The 20,103-nt window shown below is 45.3% G+C and overlaps 5 protein-coding genes across 5 annotated transcripts; 2 read left to right on the forward strand and 3 right to left on the reverse strand.

Annotated features, from left to right (window-relative positions):
- Positions 1 to 201: 201 nt before the first annotated feature.
- Positions 202 to 1,193, forward strand: EAF02_000517 (uncharacterized protein; the record flags this gene model as incomplete). The annotated part of the gene is made up of 3 exons (XM_038896565.1): positions 202 to 292; positions 431 to 551; positions 779 to 1,193. The coding sequence occupies 3 exons, from the start codon at positions 202 to 204 to the stop codon at positions 1,191 to 1,193; spliced, it is 627 nt and encodes a 208-aa protein (XP_038763424.1).
- A 412-nt stretch (positions 1,194 to 1,605) lies between these two features.
- EAF02_000518 (uncharacterized protein) lies at positions 1,606 to 4,521 on the reverse strand (the record flags this gene model as incomplete). The annotated part of the gene is made up of 3 exons (XM_038896566.1): positions 1,606 to 3,678; positions 3,726 to 4,200; positions 4,289 to 4,521. 3 exons carry the CDS (start codon positions 4,519 to 4,521, stop codon positions 1,606 to 1,608), a joined length of 2,781 nt encoding a protein of 926 aa, XP_038763425.1.
- Positions 4,522 to 9,476: 4,955 nt separating this feature from the next.
- Positions 9,477 to 11,835, reverse strand: EAF02_000519 (uncharacterized protein). Its single transcript, XM_038896567.1, has 4 exons — positions 10,970 to 11,835; positions 10,306 to 10,899; positions 9,967 to 10,214; positions 9,477 to 9,914 (listed from the first exon to the last, which is right to left on the reverse strand). The coding sequence occupies exons 1-4, from the start codon at positions 11,377 to 11,379 to the stop codon at positions 9,514 to 9,516; spliced, it is 1,653 nt and encodes a 550-aa protein (XP_038763426.1). The 5' UTR covers positions 11,380 to 11,835; the 3' UTR covers positions 9,477 to 9,513.
- A 1,300-nt stretch (positions 11,836 to 13,135) lies between these two features.
- Positions 13,136 to 16,812, forward strand: EAF02_000520 (uncharacterized protein). Its single transcript, XM_038896568.1, has 3 exons — positions 13,136 to 13,433; positions 13,656 to 15,420; positions 15,472 to 16,812. Exons 2-3 carry the CDS (start codon positions 14,235 to 14,237, stop codon positions 16,434 to 16,436), a joined length of 2,151 nt encoding a protein of 716 aa, XP_038763427.1. The 5' UTR covers positions 13,136 to 13,433; positions 13,656 to 14,234; the 3' UTR covers positions 16,437 to 16,812.
- Positions 16,813 to 17,091: 279 nt separating this feature from the next.
- Positions 17,092 to 18,280, reverse strand: EAF02_000521 (uncharacterized protein; the record flags this gene model as incomplete). Its single annotated transcript, XM_038896569.1, has 3 exons — positions 17,092 to 17,752; positions 17,834 to 18,057; positions 18,113 to 18,280. 3 exons carry the CDS (start codon positions 18,278 to 18,280, stop codon positions 17,092 to 17,094), a joined length of 1,053 nt encoding a protein of 350 aa, XP_038763428.1.
- Positions 18,281 to 20,103: the final 1,823 nt, after the last annotated feature.

Below are 20,103 nucleotides of genomic sequence, written 5' to 3' on the forward strand. Positions count from 1 at the left end.
CACCTACCTACCTACCGAGCCTACTCATACCTCCCACCCTCATCCACCCCACCAAAAACCCCTCCGACTTCTCCAGACCACAACTAAATCACTCATCCACACACAATCAAGCAAACAATCAAACAATCAAACCCTCAACCCAATCCTCCACCCACCCATCCACGCACCCTCACCCCCAAACCCCAAATCCCAAACCCAAAAATGGACACCTCCCTCAAAGGACCCGGCGAAGCCCAAAAACACGACGGCAGCGCCCTCCGCATCGGAATCGTCCACGCGCGCTGGAATACCTGTGAGTACTTCCCGACCGCCCCAGAATTACACTCTCTCCCCCTTCAAGCCCTACTAGTACCGTAAACCGTACCGTACCGTACCGTATCGTACCACATCACCTCACCTCACATCACATCACTAACCACGCCCCACGCAGCCATAATCGAGCCGCTGCTCGCCGGTACCAAAAAGACGCTCTTGGCCAGCGGCGTCAAGGAAGCGAATATCGTCGTGCAATCCGTGCCCGGGAGTTGGGAATTACCCATTGCGTGTTCCAAGTACGTGATCTTTTTCTTCTATTGCTGATTTGTTCATTCATTCATTCATTCATTCGTACATTCGTACATTCGTACATACATACATCCCTTGACTCGCATCCCGCATCTCCCATCTTCCATAAACCATGAATCCCCTCCTCCCTTCCTCCAAACAAGCAAACAAGCAAACAAACAAACAAACAAACAAATAAATAAAACTAACCACCTCCCCCCCTCCCCCTCCCCAGACTCTACTCAGCCTCTCAAATCCAATCCACGCAAAGCTCCTCCCTCTCCGCCGGCGACCTCCTCGGCTCTTCCACCACCGATCTCACCTCCCTCCCCACGCAATCGCAAACCGCCGCCTCCACCGCCCCCTTCGATGCCATCATCGCCATCGGCTGCCTCATCAAAGGCGAAACCATGCATTTTGAATACATAGCCGAGAGCGTCTCGCAAGGTCTCATGCGCATCCAATTAGACGCAGGTGTTCCGCTTATCTTTGGACTCTTGACCGTTCTCACGGAGGATCAAGCGCTCATGAGAGCCGGTGTGGGTACAACCGAGAAGGGGAAGGGTCATAATCACGGAGAGGATTGGGCTGCCGCCGCTGTGGAATTGGGGGTTAAGAAGAGGGAGTGGGCTGCCGGAAAAATTGCATGAGGGGGAATGTAATTGCTATTCATATTTTGGATTGAGTGATGAAGGAAAGAAGGAGTATGGATTATTGGACGATTGGATGATTGGAGCATTTGAGGTGATGTTTTGCTTCTAGATTTGATTCACCAAGGACCGCACATGTTCACACTGAAAAAACAATGGTAAAAAAAGTCGTTGATTAATTGGCGGTATGAGTTCGATCATTAAAACAAAAAGAAAGATCAAAAAAGAAACCCGCCCAGATCTGAAGAAAATTATATTACTACTATACAAGCAGTCATGCCATAGGTATGATTTCCAGTTCAATGCCCCAAGTCTTACAACGCCAAAGTTTTCATGCTATATATCACAAAGCTATCCCCTTCAAATGCACATACAGAAGCATCTAATAGCGAGTTATCCACCCATGAGATTATTATTGCGTGTAACCAAGCATTTCTGAGAGACCGCTAGTATCCTTTTTTGATTTCCAAATAGACTTCTTCTGCTCTCTCTTCTTTTTCATTTCCGCCCACCCTTCCTCATCATCTTCATCATCATTATCTACTCTCTGAACAGTCTTGATTGTCGAGGCATGCTTGCTGTCCCAACCACCAATTGCACCAGACATGGTCGCGGTCCTTGATTTGGCATCGGTAAGAGGAATCTGTGAGACTGGTCTATATCGACCAGGCAATCCAACATTGCTTCGTTCAGACGGCGCGATTGATGGAGCATAACCATTGCCTTGAGCGTGTGGCGGTGGTAAGAATCCTTGGCCATTTTGCTGCTGCAACCAAGGCATGCCACTAGGTTCAAGCATACTCATGGTACGTTGTGCGCTTCCGGGTCGCAAGTTTGGGCCCGAGTTGCTAGTAGGCAATTGCTGACTTGAAGGTCGTTGCATCTCACCAAAGTTTGGTTGAGACATGTGACCCATTGGTCCCAATTGACCCAGTGGACCAAGCTGTGGCGCGCCACTGGGGGGTGGGGTACCTTGTCCACCTTGGTTTGTTGCCATCATTTGCATAAATTGCATCTGCATCTGCATAAATGATTGCATTTGTTCCGTCATCCGGATCTGAGCTTGATCACCAGGAGTGAGCATTGGCTGAGGCATTCCTCCCATAGGTCCCATCTGGCCCATACCTAATGCGCCCGCTCCCATGGGTACTTGTCCCATCATCGGTGGAGGAACCATACCAGTGAAGCCGCCAGGAGGCATCTGGCCATATCCAGGATTTGGGCTTCCTCTTCGCGCGGCTCGAGAGCGTTCTTCCGTGGCAATGACGCCTACGAGGCCTCCGGGAGGAGCACCTCTGTTTGGAGTGCCGTTCATAGACCCTGGGCCACCATTCCCGAATGCCAGCGACTCTCTATTTGCTGGATAAACGAGGCCTGCACCAACATAGGGGTCTTGAGGCAAGTTGCGAGCAAACACAGGCAAAGGTCCTCCAATACCTGGAACACCTTGAGCAGCACCTCTAAGATTAGGGTTTGATCCCATGCTAGTTAGTCTGGTTGTAGGTGGCTTGTTCTTATTTGGGAATCCATGAGCAGCGAGAATGGCCAAAGGAACTTCTTCATCCTCCTCCTCTCCATCCTCCGTCGCACCGTCGAGTACCAAGTTGGGAGTACTGTGGCTGCTATACATTGAAGGTCGGGATGGGCCTGGCGAAGGTGTCGAGTCTCCGGTGACTTTCATCATTTGTTGTCTGTACACTGACATGTGAGCCTCCTGCTTTCGTCGTTGCTTGGCAGCATTCTTGCTCTTCTCGGCTTCGTCCTCATCGTCATCATAAGTCTCTTCCTCTTCCTCCTCAGCTTCTTCATCTTTCGGGCGCCCCCCAACACTTCTCAAACGCTCTTGATCTTGTCTGTATCGTTCGAACTGGGCCGGTGTCATAACCTTGTTCACTGGAGCCTGCCTCGAAGGAGGGGGTGATTCTGACCTCTCCTGGAATTGCTGAGCTAAATCGGCGGATTCAAAAAGATCTTCATCTTCTTCTGGCTCGAGGAGCTGGGTCTTTGCAGTCGCCTTGGCGTTATATGCTGCTTGAGAAGGGAGTGCCCAGCTTTTTCGGGCTTGAGGATTGCTTGGTGCTTCACCCAGATGTCTGCTCGCATTGACAGACTCGCGCAGGAGTGCAGCGTCCTCGTCAACACCATCAAATTCCAATGTGGAGTGGCGGCGCATGGAAAGAGCACTGCTTCTCTTAAGTGTCGAGTCGGGGCGAGGCGCACTTGAACGCGGTCTTGGGATGGCTTGGTTCCCATCAGTTTGATGCAAAGGACCATGCCTTGGAACCGGAGGAGGCTGGTGAGCAGGAGGTCCCATATTACGAGTGACCACTGAAGGTGGACTAGTATTTTTCATGAGTCCATCGTTTGATCCCCAAGAATATGGTGGGTCTTCAATGGGTTTGCGTTTGTCAAGTATAAGGGGTGACGGTTGGTTAGCACGATTAGCAGAGTACGACTTCAATGCTGGCTCGGGTGGGAGTATTTCCTGCTTCGTGTTAGTGAATCCACGTTGATGGTAGCGACTCGACTTACAGGGCTCTTGGTAAATCCTCTGACGCCAGGCGAATCTTGAACAGCACTCCTTCGGTGCGCCATTCCAGCAAACATGTCTCCAAAGTCGTCACCCATTGTCAGATCCAAATCTCTCTCTCCGAGTTTTGGTGGTGTAGCCGTGCTTGCGTAGCTGGATGCAGTTACCGCGCGGGTTCGACTCGAGGCGCTATCGTCGCGAATAGTTGGGGAAGGTGGTAGTTCGTCTGATACTTTTGATGGAGAAGGAGTGGCTTTGTTTCTACCCCAAGAGAGTGTTCTTCCAGCGTTCTTCAGAGAGAATCCAGACGATGTCTTTGGTAGCGGCGGCAGGGGAACGTCGCTGTGTCTATCATGTGGTGTTCTCCAGTCTTCGTGGCCAGGTGTCTCCATCGATGAAGGGGCTGTAGATGCTGCACTTAACCTTGAAGAATTATCTGTGGTCGATGCGGTGTTCGTATTTGACGCTCCACTACCACTTGAAATTTATCAGCTTATTATGCCAAGGGTGTACCCTAGTTGTAGGTCCCCTGAACCTCCCACCCAGGTGGAATTTCAGTACTAACCGATTGACAGTATTAACTTTCATGCCCTCGAAAAGGTTGTCCTCCTTGTGCGAATCGGCTGTACCGCTTGCTCTAGCAAATTTTACTCCACCGTCGAAAGATGGACCAGACTTATGACCCCCAGCTGGAGGACGCTCGAAAACCTTAAAGGACGATTCGACGGGAGGTTCGGGACTCTCCAATGCATTTGCTGTCGACTTGCGTCGCCCAAAACTCTTCGGAATTAAAGGCATGTAGTTTGTATTTATTGCTTGGAAGACGAGATTGCCGGTCTCGAGCTTCTCAGTAGTAATGACTGAAAAAAGGTATCCAAATAGGGGATACTAGGCTCGATGCCGTTGGTATGTTTGATCTGCAAAGGATTGAAGTGTTGGAAGGGGAAATTCACGAATCAATGTTGAAGAAAATAAGTCATGAACATTGAGCTGAATACGCAAGTTTTCGTTGGCAAAGACGTGTGCGAGAAAATGTGAGGAAACGGGACTATTGCAATGGCCACAGGCGAGGTTAGCAAGATCCTTTTAGAACAGATGAAAATGCAAGTCTCCAGTATTTCGATAGATCGACAGATTCATCAAAGGTCCATGCTGTTGTAGAGCGAGACCGGTGTAGTGTAGGTTGAAATGGAAGCAAGCCAATGTGGTGTTATTCGCCGAGTATATCCTCGGAAGGCAAGGATGGGTGAGAGAAGGTTGGTGATGGAAAGGTGCTGAACAACTCTTTCAAGCCCCGGCCAGGCAAAGATTGGTTATGGACAAATGGTAGTAGTGAATGAACCTTGTCCTAAATAAACATATTTTCTTCTGGCTGCCAAATGAATTTTTTTTGCAGTTGACGTATGGCGTTTGGGGGAAAGGTATGTGTGTAGTATGTACGATAGTAGAGCTGAAATTTTTGGGGATTGTTGATGTTTATAGGCGCAATTTAAATATAGAAATTGAAAGCAGAGTGATGTTTACTTACTGCCAGAACGAGAGAATGAGAGCAGCCCCAGTAGCACGAACGATAGACGCAAAGAGAATAAAAAGAAAAGAAAAAAGATTGGAGATGAAACAGAAAATTCAATAGTGATTGATTGAGAGAGAGAGAGCGATGGACTTGATTAGACAAAATGCAATGTCTTTAAATTAGCAAGATGCAAAAGGGCAATCAATTATTGAAGAATTCAATTCAATATGATGATGTGATGTGATGTTTTAAAATGGGAGAGAGAGAGTGGATGAGAGAGTGGATGAGAGAGTGGATGAGTGAGTGAGTGAGTGAGCGAGTGTGTGAATAGAGTAGGATGATAAAGTAGGTAGGCAGGTAGGTACTAGGTAGGTAGACAGGCAGCAAGGCAAGGCAAGGCAGTAGGAGGTGCTAAGTAGGTAATCCAAAAAAAACAAGATCAGGAATGAATTCTTTCTTCCTTTCTTGTTAATAATGAATAAATGGGAGATGGATAATGGAGGGAGATGGATGGATGTGAATGTATGTGAATGTTAAGGTTAGAGAGAACCAGTACTAGGTAGGTATTTACCAGGTACCTAGGTAGGTCGATAGTTTTAGTTTATTAGTTCTGGAGGCAATCGAGGAGATGGATGCTTATGGAGGTGGAATGTTTGGATGGAGATGAGAAATTCATGGGTTGCTTGGGTGAATGGATGAATGATTGGGTGATAGGACTAAGTATGAGTACCTAGGTATCTAGTATCTCAGTGCCTCCTTAATACCTAGTAGATACGACAACTAATACTACGACTAATACTTCTACTAATGCTACTACGATACTAATGCTCAAGAATAAGAACCTTTTTCCTCTTCTTTCTTTTCTTCCTCTTCCTCTTCCTCCTTGCACTAGGGACCGTGGGAGCCCAAGGAAGTGTATTACTCTTTCGCACGGAGGACTGGGTCCCTAGATGCGGAAAATACTGTTGGTATTGGGTACCTTATATCTCCTGAGCCATGAATCATCGTAGTATTCCCCTTCCAGGTTACCGTAACGCATCGCATATCTACCACCACTCTCCAGTCTGTTGACGTGCACAGAGTGTGTGATGGCTTGATTGATTGACTGACTGCTTGACTGCTGGGGTCTGAGTACCGGTACGGAGGGAGGTGGGCGGAGGTATAATAAGGAGGAGGTTGCGTATATACACTAGGTAGGTATATCAACAAGGTATAAGTGCAGGAACAGACTAATCGATCCTGTTGATTACTGGAGGTTGTGTGTTTGGTGACATGTATATATAAAAGCATTCCCTCCCACTACTCCTCATTATGCCTAGATTGATGTAGTCCGGTAAACGCTGGGTTGTCATTCATTGTTAGTCCAGGAACAAGAAAACTACCCAATCCATTTATTACTCGATGTGGAAGTATTAAAGTATAATTGGGTACCTTGACATCAATGCCATCAAAAAGGTTGGATGGGTATTCTTAACAAAAAGGAAACCTTTCTCATCACCATCCCAAGGTCTTTTGTCATTGACTATCTAATATATATAAACGGTAATCCGAGCACATTTGGAAATATGTACCATGCACCACCTACCATCTACCATCTACCTTCACCCTCCACCCCATTCCTCCATCAATCACATCACATGAATGCTTTCAACCCCATCGAGTATCCCACATCACATCTTCCCTCTTCCCTTCTCTTCTCTTCTATCACTGCCTAGGTGTTTCTTCCTTCCACGTCTCGACCTCCATCACGATGTATGCCCTCATGTATCATTCTTCTTTCGTTCGTTACGGTGACACCAATGATCAACAAGAAATGCATCATTTCTCCATCCTTGAGCATGTGTAGAGGGTGCTGGACTCGATAGGTCGAGGGAAACAGAACTTCGACTCCTTTTTTATCCTCTTGCATGACGCTTTTCCCAAAGATCTCTGACCCCTGGTTCCTTTCGGCTGTTGCACCAAGAGAATTCTTCACCAATCCCAATTCCAATCCCAATCATCGACTACAGTCCTTGAATTCTTTATGATCAATGCCGTGCCGCCAGGAAACATTCAGCCACCCATCCAATCTCCTCGTTTGATTACCATCAGGTATGCACTCACCTTACTACTCCTTTACACTTATGCGTCAAACCCTCTTCTCACAAGCCAGATTAAGATCACAACTCTACCTCGAGTTCCCTACGAGAACCTTGAGTTACTACTTACTAGACATTAATGTCTTTGATATCTCTAACATCTCTCAAATCTCTCAAATCTCAAATCTCAAATCTCAGACCTCAAACTTAAAAATAACATTTCGCTATCCACAAGACTCCAGAATGGATACTGTGCCCAGGTGCTCTGTACATATTTTAAGGGGCTCGAACTCCACCACCTGGCATTTCAGAAAATCCATCAAATCGGAACCCACAAATACGAATCTTCACCGGACCCGAAATCTTCTCGAAACCCTTTCGACATGACGTCTTTTCCGCATTCCACTAATTTTGACCATGCGATGGTTGTAATACGAGTTTATACACCTTTTTGACTTTTTTTGGGAACCTTCAAACTTCAACCAACCGAACATTAATTCCTCCATTCCAATGACAATAACACGTGAATTGATCGACACAGCCTCAAACAATTTTGAATGGGATGGGATAATGTTTAACTACCAAACAGAAGTCCCTACCACAACCATACATGCCCATCCAAAATGTCGTGAAACGCGTAAATAAGCCAACTCAATCTCAAATCAACATACGATTCCGAAAATAGGATCATTCAAACCTCCCATTGTCGGTTTTCACCATTTGCTGCTACCTAGACAACCGTTCACCCCAGCGTCTAAACAAAACCCTTTTATCCCAAATTGATACCCGAACAAAAAAGCCATCAAGGAGCCTCCAATCTCCTTTTCATATATCTACTCCTTCACATGTATTAACTTTTCCTGCAGCACCATTGCAACATCGCCATCATTCGCCCGATAAAGGGTTCTCAATTGATTATTGTGGATGACATCTGTGGATCGGATCAACATAAATCTATTTCGAAATTCGAAGAAACCCTTCCACTTCAACCTTACGACGACTGGCCGGCCCCTTCTCCTTGGACTGTGTACGATCGTTGTGTCCATCAAAACTCCAGGACCCTGCTTGCTTGCCTTGCCTACCTATTATTATTCCCTATCCCTAGAAATCACCCGCCGAAGATCCACTTGTATAGATTGGAGACGACTCCATCGAAAATTCGAAACTCCAAACTTACTGTGCAATTTTCGAAATTCGAAGCAACTCCATATTTTTTTGGGTTTGAAGAAATTCGAGAAATTCCTGCTTTTACAAACATACATGTGTGCAAATCAACCCAATCCCAACTTCCAACTTAATTCATCTCATTATCAACCATTATCATACCCATCATCTCATTATCCCCCTTTCGTACACGTGTCGTAGAATTCGAGATAAATCTCACCCCCACTGCTAAATATTAAATATCCTTGATCCCCCCAAACCATAATCACTCACTCCCGTCGGCGTCTTCATCAGCCCTAACCCTAGCCTAGGTTCTCTGCCAAATAGATAGAATGGATACGTAAATAGAATACATATCATAATAATAATCCCACTCTCTCGCTGCTACCCAAACCCCATACCATACCACATCAAACCGAACCGCACCACATCATCCCGTCACTACAACCTAATACAAAATATAACCCCCCCCCTCCCCCAAAACAAACCTACACCTCACCTCACTCACTCACCCCTTTCACCTATCAAGTTTCCTCTTTCAAGTATCCCCCATCAAACGATTATCACTTGAGATTTGAGATTTGAGATTTGAGATTTGAGATTTGAGATTTGAGATTTGAGATTTGAGATTTGAGATTTGAGATTCAGAAATATAGTATTTGGATTCTGGAATGTATGGAGAGGTGAAAAGGAGGGGGGTTGAAATCATTCGCTTGAATCGTTTCCACAGTGAGCTTCTACGCTATACTCAATGTTCAAAACTCACATAATTCATTTTAGATAGAGAAAATATTAATAATTGTGTTGTATTTATTGTATCATATCATGTCTGCTTTACCGAATTGAGAATCATTTATACAAAAAGATGTTCTATAATACAAGTTGCTACGCCGCAGGTAGGTAAACTCCCTTGTGATATCATCCAGGAATCAGAAAAGTCTATCGGTGTCATATCCACAGGCATCTCAAAAACAATGCCGAAAGAGTAGCAACCGCCCAATTATGCTTTACTCATTCATTCATTCATTCATTCATTCATTCACCCTGCTGCTGCATATGCGTTGGTAGATTCCAGCCCGCGTAATCTTGATGAACAAATGCTCTATCAACCGTGGGTACCGATTCCAATACATACTGTAGCGATTCACCCAAATCGTGACTATCACGGAGACTCATACTTTCATCCAGCACGATATCGACTTCGACGTTTAGTTTATCGCCGGCGTGATATGCTTGCAGACCTTGGATTTGCTTGATGGTGCGTGCGAAACGCATGGTGAGGTAGAGAAGAACGTTGCGTTCGTCGGCGGTGGCAGCAGCACCAGTGAGATTACGTATGTGGCCGGCGGATGTACCGGCCCAGTTTATGATGACGAACAGAGAAAGGAGAAGACCTCCGAGAGCGTCAAGCCACCATAGTTTAGCGTAGAAGCCGACTGTATGTTTGTTAGATCATGAGGAGTAAAGAGGGGTTATCAATGGGCTTACCGAGAGGAAAAATGATACTGAAAATGTTAAAGATAACGTCGGTCATGGCATCTTGGGCAAGTGCTTGGACACTGGAGTTCTTGATAAGTCGACACCATAGCCAACAAAGTGCCTTGATGAAGACTGTTGAAGACATGATAACAATGGCTGGCAAAGTAAGCTCGATAATGACACGATCGTCTGAAGAGAGTCGATTGAAACACTCTAATGCCACTTGAATGAAAGATGTAACCATGATAACACTGAAGCTACATCGCCATTGAGTTAGCATTTGATCGAAATGAAATTACATCAACTCTAGCGCAAGCGAAAGCTATGAGTAGAAGAGGACTGTCTTACACAAGGACACCAATTGGCTCGAGGCGCCGACGGCCAACAGGATACGAATATTGATCTTGACGTTCGATCATTTTGGTAGTTGTAAAAACGATGGCTGTGCTGAGGAAATCCAATGCTGCATCAACAAGACTAGCAAGGACCGAAAGAGAGCTTGTCAACACAATGACAGCAATTTTACCAGCTAGAAGAACTGTATTGGCTACTAGATTGATATAAATCGCAATTTGTACAATCCTATCACCACTCTCCACACTGTCGTCCTCCATACCGGGAATTTCGGGCTTTGGTCCATCGTATTCGCTATCTTCCTCTGAGAGAAGAAGAGGCGTCTCCTCCGTGACCTTATAGATCTCTCGGGGTGTCCGCTTGATTCTCTTCGGGACAGATCCAGTGCCATTGCCATTACTGGTGGGAGTTTCTGATTCTGGGGGAGTGCGCGGTTCTTCTGATATCGTCGTGGGCACTTCAAATCGTCCACTGCATGCATTGTGTTCGTATTCATTGAGGAGATCATGAGGGATTGAAGAATCGAGTAACCGATCAATGTAAATATATTGTTGAATGAGAGAATTGGTTCGTTCGTAGTACTGGCGTCTGTGAGACTTATCAGTTTTTGGTCATAAGGCTGGATGTTTGTGCTTGAGTAACACTTGGAGTGACGTACATCGGCTTCTTCATGCTTTTGAGTTCTTCCTCAGTTTTCCAATATCTCTCCCATTTATATCGAGGATTGCTATTGCCAATGAGGCGTTGACTGCGCATCTGTGGTCCATTGAGCACAGCACTCAAACGTCTTTCGCTGAAATCATCGCGGTCGTCGAATACACTGCGCGGGCGCTCTTCATCATCCAACGAGTCTCGACCCAATATTGAACCAGACTGCCGCCGCATGGTTACCAATGATCCGTTTGATTGATTCTTGATAAGTTTAGTCAAGGTGCCTTGCCCATGTGTTGCCATAGGGCTTGTGCTTTCTGTACTGAGTGATAGCCAGCCAGAGGGTCCTTGGTACCGTCCAATCTTGCCAATTTGTTTTGGCGCGCTCGAAGAGGATGGGGTGTTATCGTCCGTCATTATTTTGATGATAAGTATAAAGGGGTCATGAGTTTATAGTCATACTGAAGAGTTAAGTTTGTTTGTAAGATATGGTGATCAAACATGCTCGGATCAATGAATCGCAAAGAACCTACAAAAGAACCTACATGGCAAAGAAACTGCCAAAACTGCCAAGCGACGGGGCCATCTTCTTGATGCTGCAGAAACGCGGTTGCCGAAAGCCTCATCCCAACATTCTGAGCAAAGAAATGATGATGTGCAGTATCTAGCTATGAAACTCGATAACTAAGCTTATAGTCTTGCATTACCTACTCTTTGAGAAAAGTGATTTGAGGGTATATATTCTCACCAAATTATCATGGTGTTTACGATTTTCATTCTACATATATAGAGTAGAGTTAAGTCTTCGGAAAATATCCACTTTTCTACTGCAAGACCAATTCTCACTAAGAGCATTTGCTGCAGACGTGATGACACCATCAAAAGTTTCATGGTGATTCAGAAACAGAACACAGAGTATATAGTAGCTAGTACGTTTTCAGATACTCTGTTCAAACAGCTCATCATGAGTCAATTGATGCAAAGAGGGTTGGTTCATAAGAAGCAAGCTGCATGTTGGTGGAGCACTTTTTTTCAGCTATATATTGAAGAGTTGCCTGTCACTCCCGTCTAGCAGATTGGTTTGTTCATATGTAGGGTTCTTGTTGCAGATACATATAAATACACCTGCCATAGCCTCATACCATACCTTAGCCAGACTAATCAATATTGATTATCTTCGAGAGGGCCAGTAGATTTCATTTTGACATTGAATGACACAAAGACGGGTTAAGGTGTATCCACATTTCCATATGAGAATGATAGAAGGTATTTATGTAGCTATTGATCTCTTGGCGAAAAGGGATGTTGAGGTAATGGTAATGGAATGGTAATTGGAATACGAGCGAGGACGGAGGAGGAAGTTCACCAACGATATAATTACGGCCCAACAGTTGGACGCGACGGATGCTATGGCTGCGGGCGTACCAATCAGATTCGATGGGTAGGTAGTAATTGTTCCTTGTACCTTACATTCATTCACGAAAGAAAAGGTACCTACCTACCTACCTGTTGACCGTTGGAGCAGTCCAAGCAAAAATAGTATGTGGACAATGAATCGCTATCGCTTCATGCACTCATGCACTTATGCACTGACTCTTGAAGGGAGAATTCCTACACCAACCAACAACTGAACAAAATCAACAAACTATCAATACGATTCCCCTCCAAATTATGAAGTAAGTGATTTCTGGTACTTATTAACATCTCCAGCTTCTCCTCTTCACATGTGACATGTTTGACAAAAAGCGTGTTTCTGTACGAGGACTAAAGCTTTGGCCACGATGATTTGCGTCCTCTGTAACTACAAGGCAAATCACAAGCATTATCAACGAGCGGGAGGGGGGAGCCGTTGGTTGGGTTTGGGATAAATGAGAATGGTTGATTTTTACTTCAAGGCTTCGCTCTTTCTCAAAGAATGAAGCTCATAGGGGAGACCTTGGTAAGATGTCAGACCTTAATTTTGAATATAATCATCTGAATGTATAACATTTGAAATAATAAACTTATCTTGCCTACTTCGTACTAAAATACTATACCAAGCTCTGTGAATGAATCCAGAGACTGGCTGATCCTGTGAATGTAAAGTGACATGGCTTTCTTTTCCTCCAAATCTTACTCATTCACAATTTCACACCGTGGTAAGATTGACAATAATAGAAAATGGTGTGTTCAACAAGTAAAGGAGTATATATGTGAAGCAACATCAAACCAAAAATCATTTCATTAGTTGCTTCTGTCCTTCCAGTAGAACGGCCGACACACACCACTCGTACATACACGGAGGTTTGCGGTAAGGCTCTAAGCGATTGTAGAACTGGACTGTCCCCGAAACGATAAGCATTTCAATGTCATCAAATGTATTAAACAAAATCAACAACTTGCGACCCTCATACAGACACGCTCAGGGTGAATAACGTTATCTCACCAAAGTTTAGAGAGGCACAAAATCTTTGACATCTTACCATTCTCATGTAAGTCGGTATTATCTCTTGTTTGTTGTTGGTTGGTATGGTGTTTTGGATCTATCTTTGGGCCGTGAAGTCGAAATAGACTCGAGCCAGCAGGCAAACTCATCTGGTTTCCAGCCATGCGCTCAACCATATTCTCCAATACCTGAACGGACCATTATTATCGCAGATTTCTGGCCTTAAATATGATGGAATACGTTTGCTAATACATATATGTGGTCCCAGACGAAGGAGCGGTTCACAAACGCAGATTCAATAACCCCCCACTCCATCGCGAACGACTCGACTTTAGGCGTGAAAAGATCTACTACCGCGACCAAGTTTGGAAACAACATCCAACATTCTGTTGGCGCTTATTCTTGAATTACAATACTCGATTCGAAAGGAAATTCTACATCAGGGGCCCGCATCTTCGAAAGCATTTCTTTCGGCTTATACCAATCGTTTCAATAGCAGTCTGCGGAACAGGTGGAAAGCGCAATCGCAATCCCATTATCGAGATTACCTCATTTCGCCTTTGATTCCGGTGGAATTTCCCCTCCAAAGCTCTAAAAACAACGTCCATAAGCTCGAACAAAGAACTGCATGTTCGCATAGCTCCCTTACCTACACAGGAATTCAACAAAGTTTCATAGTTATTTTGGAAGTTCAATCAATTCAACCAATAACTGCTTGCGATCTGGCTGGATATCCGCTGCTAAGCCTCATTGACTTGCACTGCCACCGTGCCTGTAAGGCTCACTGCTATACTCGACAACCTCGCAGTATTTTGATATTTTTAGAAGGAGCAAACAAACTTTCAACATGGATTCACAACGTGGAAGATCTCCATCTGGAGGTCACCAACATATAAGAAATCATTCTCCTTCTCCACATGCCTTCCAAGATGGTATGAATGGATTAGGCATTGCTTTGGATCCTTCGAGCATCAACAACCACCAACAGTTTCAGAATAACTTTAATACCCAAAACACAACACTCCCTACTTATGTTGATAACAACGAATTTTTGAATCCAACTCAGCAATTTACTCAAAGTGGACTCGGTGATGCCAATTTTGCACCAAGCCAAACACAGGACTATTCTCAATTCAAACAAGAAGATCAATCATCATTTGCTCCCCCGCAGCGAAGTTTTACCCAAGAGCTTCTAAGTGCCAATTTTGACGGAGACTTCTCGTTGTATCCCAATAGTGGACAAAACGAGCAATTTGACCAGTCTTATTTCATGAATGAGCTTGCGCCTCAATCTGGAAATCCATCCATCAATCCTGCAGAGTTGAACATGTCACCCCCCACGCATACACCAACACCACCAAACTTGTTGCAACCTGATAACCGATCACCAGCTTCCGCCCACCAATCTCCTTCTTTTAATCAAGGTCCATTTCAACCATCACCCGGCCATTCACGAAACGCATCGCTTGGCCCAGAGAGTGCTGCTTTCCCTTTAGTACATAATCCTGGTGACTGGAGTATGATGCCCCCGCAATTCACAGGCCATCGCAGAACTCCATCCGAATACTCTGATATCTCTTCCGCTGCCCACTCCCCTAATCTAGGTCACCACGATAGCTTTGAAGGAATAGATCAACAGCACTCACCGATGCAACACCCTCAAGACTCAATTTATCAGGACGTTCTTGCAATCGGCTCCTTCTCTTTGACTGATCCCAGTCCTCACGCCGGAATTAGCCCTGCTCATAGTCCTGCAATCTCACCTAGACTCGGACCTCAACAAATACCAAACATGGATCAACAAAATGCATTCATGCTGAACGCGAACAATGGGTTTCCCTCTCAAAACATTTACAATCAAGGCCAAGAATCGTTTCCACCAATGCAACATAACAGTTCTCTAGACATGGGCCAGGCGCAACAGATGGTGCCCCCTGAGATTAACGTCGAGTTTGCCCCGGCATCAAGACAGAACAGTTTCGATCCTCCCAAATCAGCTCTTGACCAAGACGCATTAACTCCACCTGACCGAGGTAAGTTGTATATGGATACTACCTACACGTGATTATAGCTAATTCTTTCAGGTCGTCGTAGGAGAGCTGTCTCGGACCCATATAATAGCCCGCGTCCTCATAGTCCTTCAAACGCCTCTCCTTTGGTGAGAAACTCTCTGTCTCCATTAGGTCATGACTCATCGGCATCGCGCTCATTGTCGCCAAATGATCGATCCGGGGCAACTTCGCCTGGCCGACGTCGACAGTCTACATCGTCATTACCTAATCGAGATTATATTCTTGGTCTTGCAGATCCTGATTACCAAGCAGTATCATCCGACAATGGCAGTGCAAAGCGAGTGCAAAAACACCCGGCAACATTCCAGTGTACCCTTTGTCCAAAGCGTTTTACAAGAGCCTACAATCTCCGCTCCCATTTGCGTACACATACTGATGAGCGACCTTTCGTTTGCACAGTTTGTGGCAAAGCTTTTGCGCGTCAACATGACCGGAAGCGTCACGAGGGTCTTCACTCTGGAGAGAAAAAATTCGTTTGTAAAGGCGAGCTGAAACAACACGGCCAATGGGGATGTGGTCGCCGCTTTGCTAGAGCTGATGCGTTGGGTCGACATTTCAGATCTGAGGCTGGCAGAATCTGTATAAAACCTTTGTTGGATGAAGAGGCTCTGGAGAGACAAAGATTGTGGCAAGAGCAACGGATGCAAAACATGCATATGCAACAACAGCCTATGGGTCAAGATGCTAATGGCTTTGCCGTTGATTCGAGTGGAAATTACGGCTTACCTGCTGCACTTCTCGCACAATACCCCGCGCTTGCAAATTTAAGCTGGTCAGAGATTCCTCAAGGTGACAACAATATCGATGATGATCATAGTGGTAGAAGCAGTTTCGATGCTAGCGGCTCTGAGTATTATGACGAGGGTGACGATGGAGGATACCTTTCTAGTGGCCCGGGTCCACAACATGGTTACCCTCAACCTCAAATGACGGACGCATATAATACTGGCTACTCGAGTGATATGAGTGGTCGATAGTCTCTTTGTAATGGTAGTCAACGCCGTGCATATACGCATTGATTTTCTTTTGTTTCTTCACGGCTGTCAAATTCTAGAGGGGACGGGGACTTTTAGGTACTGATGAGGTTTTTTTCTTTTGGCGCTTTAGATACCACGAATTCTGTTACTGTTGGGTTTTATGTCATGGCTTCTGCGGTGAGCGGCAGTCGCTTCGTAAGTTATCTTGGTGGAGTTTTCTTTTGATTTTGAGGTGGTTGAGATGATTCAGATAGTTGATGTGATCCTGTGAGGGTTCCAGGGAACGAATCTAGAAATGATACACTGTTAACTTTATCTTATGCATGATGATTAATAGGTGTTATACGAGTTTGTAATGTATTTGACAGGGATGTAAATGAAAGTGTTGTGGGGATTTCCATGACGAAACAACATCGATCAGGCGAAGACGAGGCAAAGGAGCCGCTATTAAGTCATGATAATATTCTTACATAGCTGTACAACCCTATGTGGAGGGATCGAGTCAATGGAGGAAAATTTCGTACTAAAGGATAAGGTAATCATTAAGCATATCCAACTTTCTACAATATAAATATGCTCAGCTTTCTATAAGCGAGCCAACAACTTTACTACTCCATTCTTTTATTTACATGTTGTACATCCCAAATCCCTGATTTTACAAAGTATAGACCAACTTCTCACCACTAACCTTACCCTCCTTCACAGCTTGCATTCCGCTCAAGATACCCTCGAAGCCCTCACCAAACTTGTTCACGGACACCTTGTGAACCTTGATCTTTCCATCGGCCAAGAGACCGCGGGACATCTCCCAGAAAGTCTTTGCGAACTCAAAGTCCTCGGGCTTGGCGGGCATTTCGGTGGCGCCAAAGGTGAATCTCTCGCCCAGGCAGGTGTAGCCGAGGGTGGATTTGTTCTCGACCTTGGCGTTGTACTTGTGGACTTCTTCGGTGGCGACGGGGAGGAGAGTGCTGTAGACGCCGCCGGAGGAGGACATGGCCGAGACGGTGATCTGGGGGCTGGATCCTTCGGACATGCAGTCGAAGGCGTGTTTGATGCTGTCGTTGGTGAAGTCTTTGATGTCTTGGGAGCAGGTGGGGGAATTGTAGTCGAAGACTTTGTCGGCGCCGAGGCTTTCGAGGTAGGCGAAGTTGCGGGGGGAGGCGGTGGTGACGACGGTGAGGCCGGAGAGTTTGGCGTATTGGATGGCGAGGGCGCCGGTGGCGGTGGAGCCGCCGTAGATGAGGACGGGGAATTTGGTTGAGGCGGGGGAGGTGGGGAGGGGAAGTTGGAGAGATTGGTAGAGACCTTGGCCGACGCTGGGAAGGAACATGTTAGATGGATGGATGGATGGTTGGTTGGGTGAATTTGGGAAGGTTGGAAGTGTCTGGAGAACTTACGTTGTGATTCCGACACCGAGGGTAGCAGCTTCTTCGAAGCTGATGTTGTCTGGGATCTTGATTTGGTTATCACCCTTTGCAGTGATGATGTTTGCGAACGCTCCATCCTCGTGGTTGACCTCGTTTCCTCCATGGCAGAAACCGCATACGCGATCGCCCTTCTTGAAGTCCTTGGTAACTGCACTTCCGACCTCTTCGACGACACCTGCGTAGTCACATCCGATCTGTACAGAGAGCCATTAGCATGGTTTGGTAAAGATACAAGAATCGCAGACTTACTCTAGCTCCGTTGCTGGTAAGCCATTCGACGTGTTTCCAGTCAGTTGGGTTCAAAGCAACGGCCTTGGTCTTGACCAAGATGTAATCATCTCTAAGTTTTGGGATTGAGGCCTCAACTGCCTTGGCCTCTCCAGGCTTCTGAACGACGATTGCGGTGTTTGATGGCATTTTAGATCTGGTATGTTGATGGAAAGTGCGTTTTTATATTGTGAACGGGGTATATTTGATATGGAAAAGTTCAATTGATACTTTGGGAGGAATTGAGAGGGGATTAGGACTTCTTTTGAAGTAGACACGACCAGTAGTCTTCGAGGCATGATTGATAATAATCATAATCTAGGAACGGAGCTTGAGCTCATAGAGTGGAGACAGAAAACTTAATTAGATCCTTATTATGGAAAAGTTGAAGATGGGAATCGGTGCGGGGGGAAGTTTGTTTGGCTGGAAATTTTTACTCTGATATCACTATGCCCCTCTCTAGCATGGGTTGTCTACGACATACATGACTACGTAGTCAGTGAACAGGTAAAAGTTTAGTAAACAACGTCGTTGAACCTCGGCAATGAGGAGTATCTAGCAATTTTCTCTGCGTAAAAATCGTGTTTGCAAGGCCTGAAGTGAAACGCATCAGAGACATCTAGTATCTTCTGCGGATAAAAACATCCTCCGCAATGCCTGGTCTGGAAGGACTTGGAATTATCAATCACTGGAATTGAAGTCCGAAGGACTCCACTCTTGTGCGGCGATATGAAATCTGTAGATTTGTGTGGCAGTTCTCTATAGTTTTCAAATCAGAGTGTCAAAGTGCTTCTAGCAGATCGGAGGGATTGTTGCCCCGAAATTTGTGGACTCTTTAAACTTTGGGTGATTATCAAGAAAAGAAGAGAAGAAAAAGCAGTATAGAATAGTATAAAATAGTATGAACTTTCCATTTCCAAAACATGAAATATACGAAGATAAACGCGGTATATATCAAAATAAAATCTGAACACGATGACTTCATGTTACTTCAGGCTGAAATTGCAATCCATGAAATTGGGACGAATGATTGCGAGCTAAGCCACCTAAAGTAGACTTACTTAAGTGACGGTGTGGATGGTGATTTATCTCACTGCCTACCTATCGTACCGAGTAAGTAGATTCATCATGTGTTCAAGAGAACTTTTGAATATCATACCCAATTTCTTGTGGGTGCGACTGACAAGGTGACGAATCTCAAAGTGGCCGGATCTAAGGGCTCGGTGTGAATTTGGATCTAAACTGATTGCCTCGATTGCCTCGATTCTCTCTGTTTGTCTCTGTTTGTCTCTGTTTGTCTCTGTTTGCTTCTCTACCCATCATTATATCTCGAGTTCAAACTTGACTCGAGAATGGGCCTTTTCTCTCGATGCATGGGGTGGATTGTTTGCAGTTTTGTGGTTTGCATCATGAACATGAATCAAAGACTTTGGCCCTTCTGATTACTAGATAGGTAGTAGATATCCCCTCTATACACAAATACAGTCTCGATAGCGCACCGATTTATGATGACTCGGACCAAAGAAGATATTAAAGGCACGTCGGTACCCGCGGTTTGTTATACTTTGCATATCCTTTCCAACGAATCAGAGTGTTGTTTTCCCACGATACATCACATTTCTGGTTGCCACCTCTACCCAATCTCGAAATGTGCAGTGTCACCAGCCAACCAAACCCATGGCTAGGAAAGAGAAATACCTAGCAACATCCCCTTATGCATGAAGCCAATTGTATAATGTAATTTGATGAAAATCTTCATATCCTTTCTCCTTCCAACCAGCTCTTCCTTTTTGTGGCTTTTCACCTATGCTTTCTTCACCCACCTCCCTCAGCCTCTCCATGCGAAGGAGGACTGCGAAGGAAGAATACCGCGTATGTGCCTTTGTGTGGTCGCACTTCCTTCCATTCATGCTCTTGATCCCAGCTCTTCGTGCTTTATATCAAGAAGCGGTGTAGCAAAATACACCTATTTA

The sequence above is a fragment of the Botrytis sinoallii genome (genome assembly GCF_014898435.1).
Source record: "Botrytis sinoallii strain Bc 23 chromosome Unknown BSIN_001, whole genome shotgun sequence".
Lineage (NCBI taxonomy): Eukaryota > Fungi > Ascomycota > Leotiomycetes > Helotiales > Sclerotiniaceae > Botrytis > Botrytis sinoallii.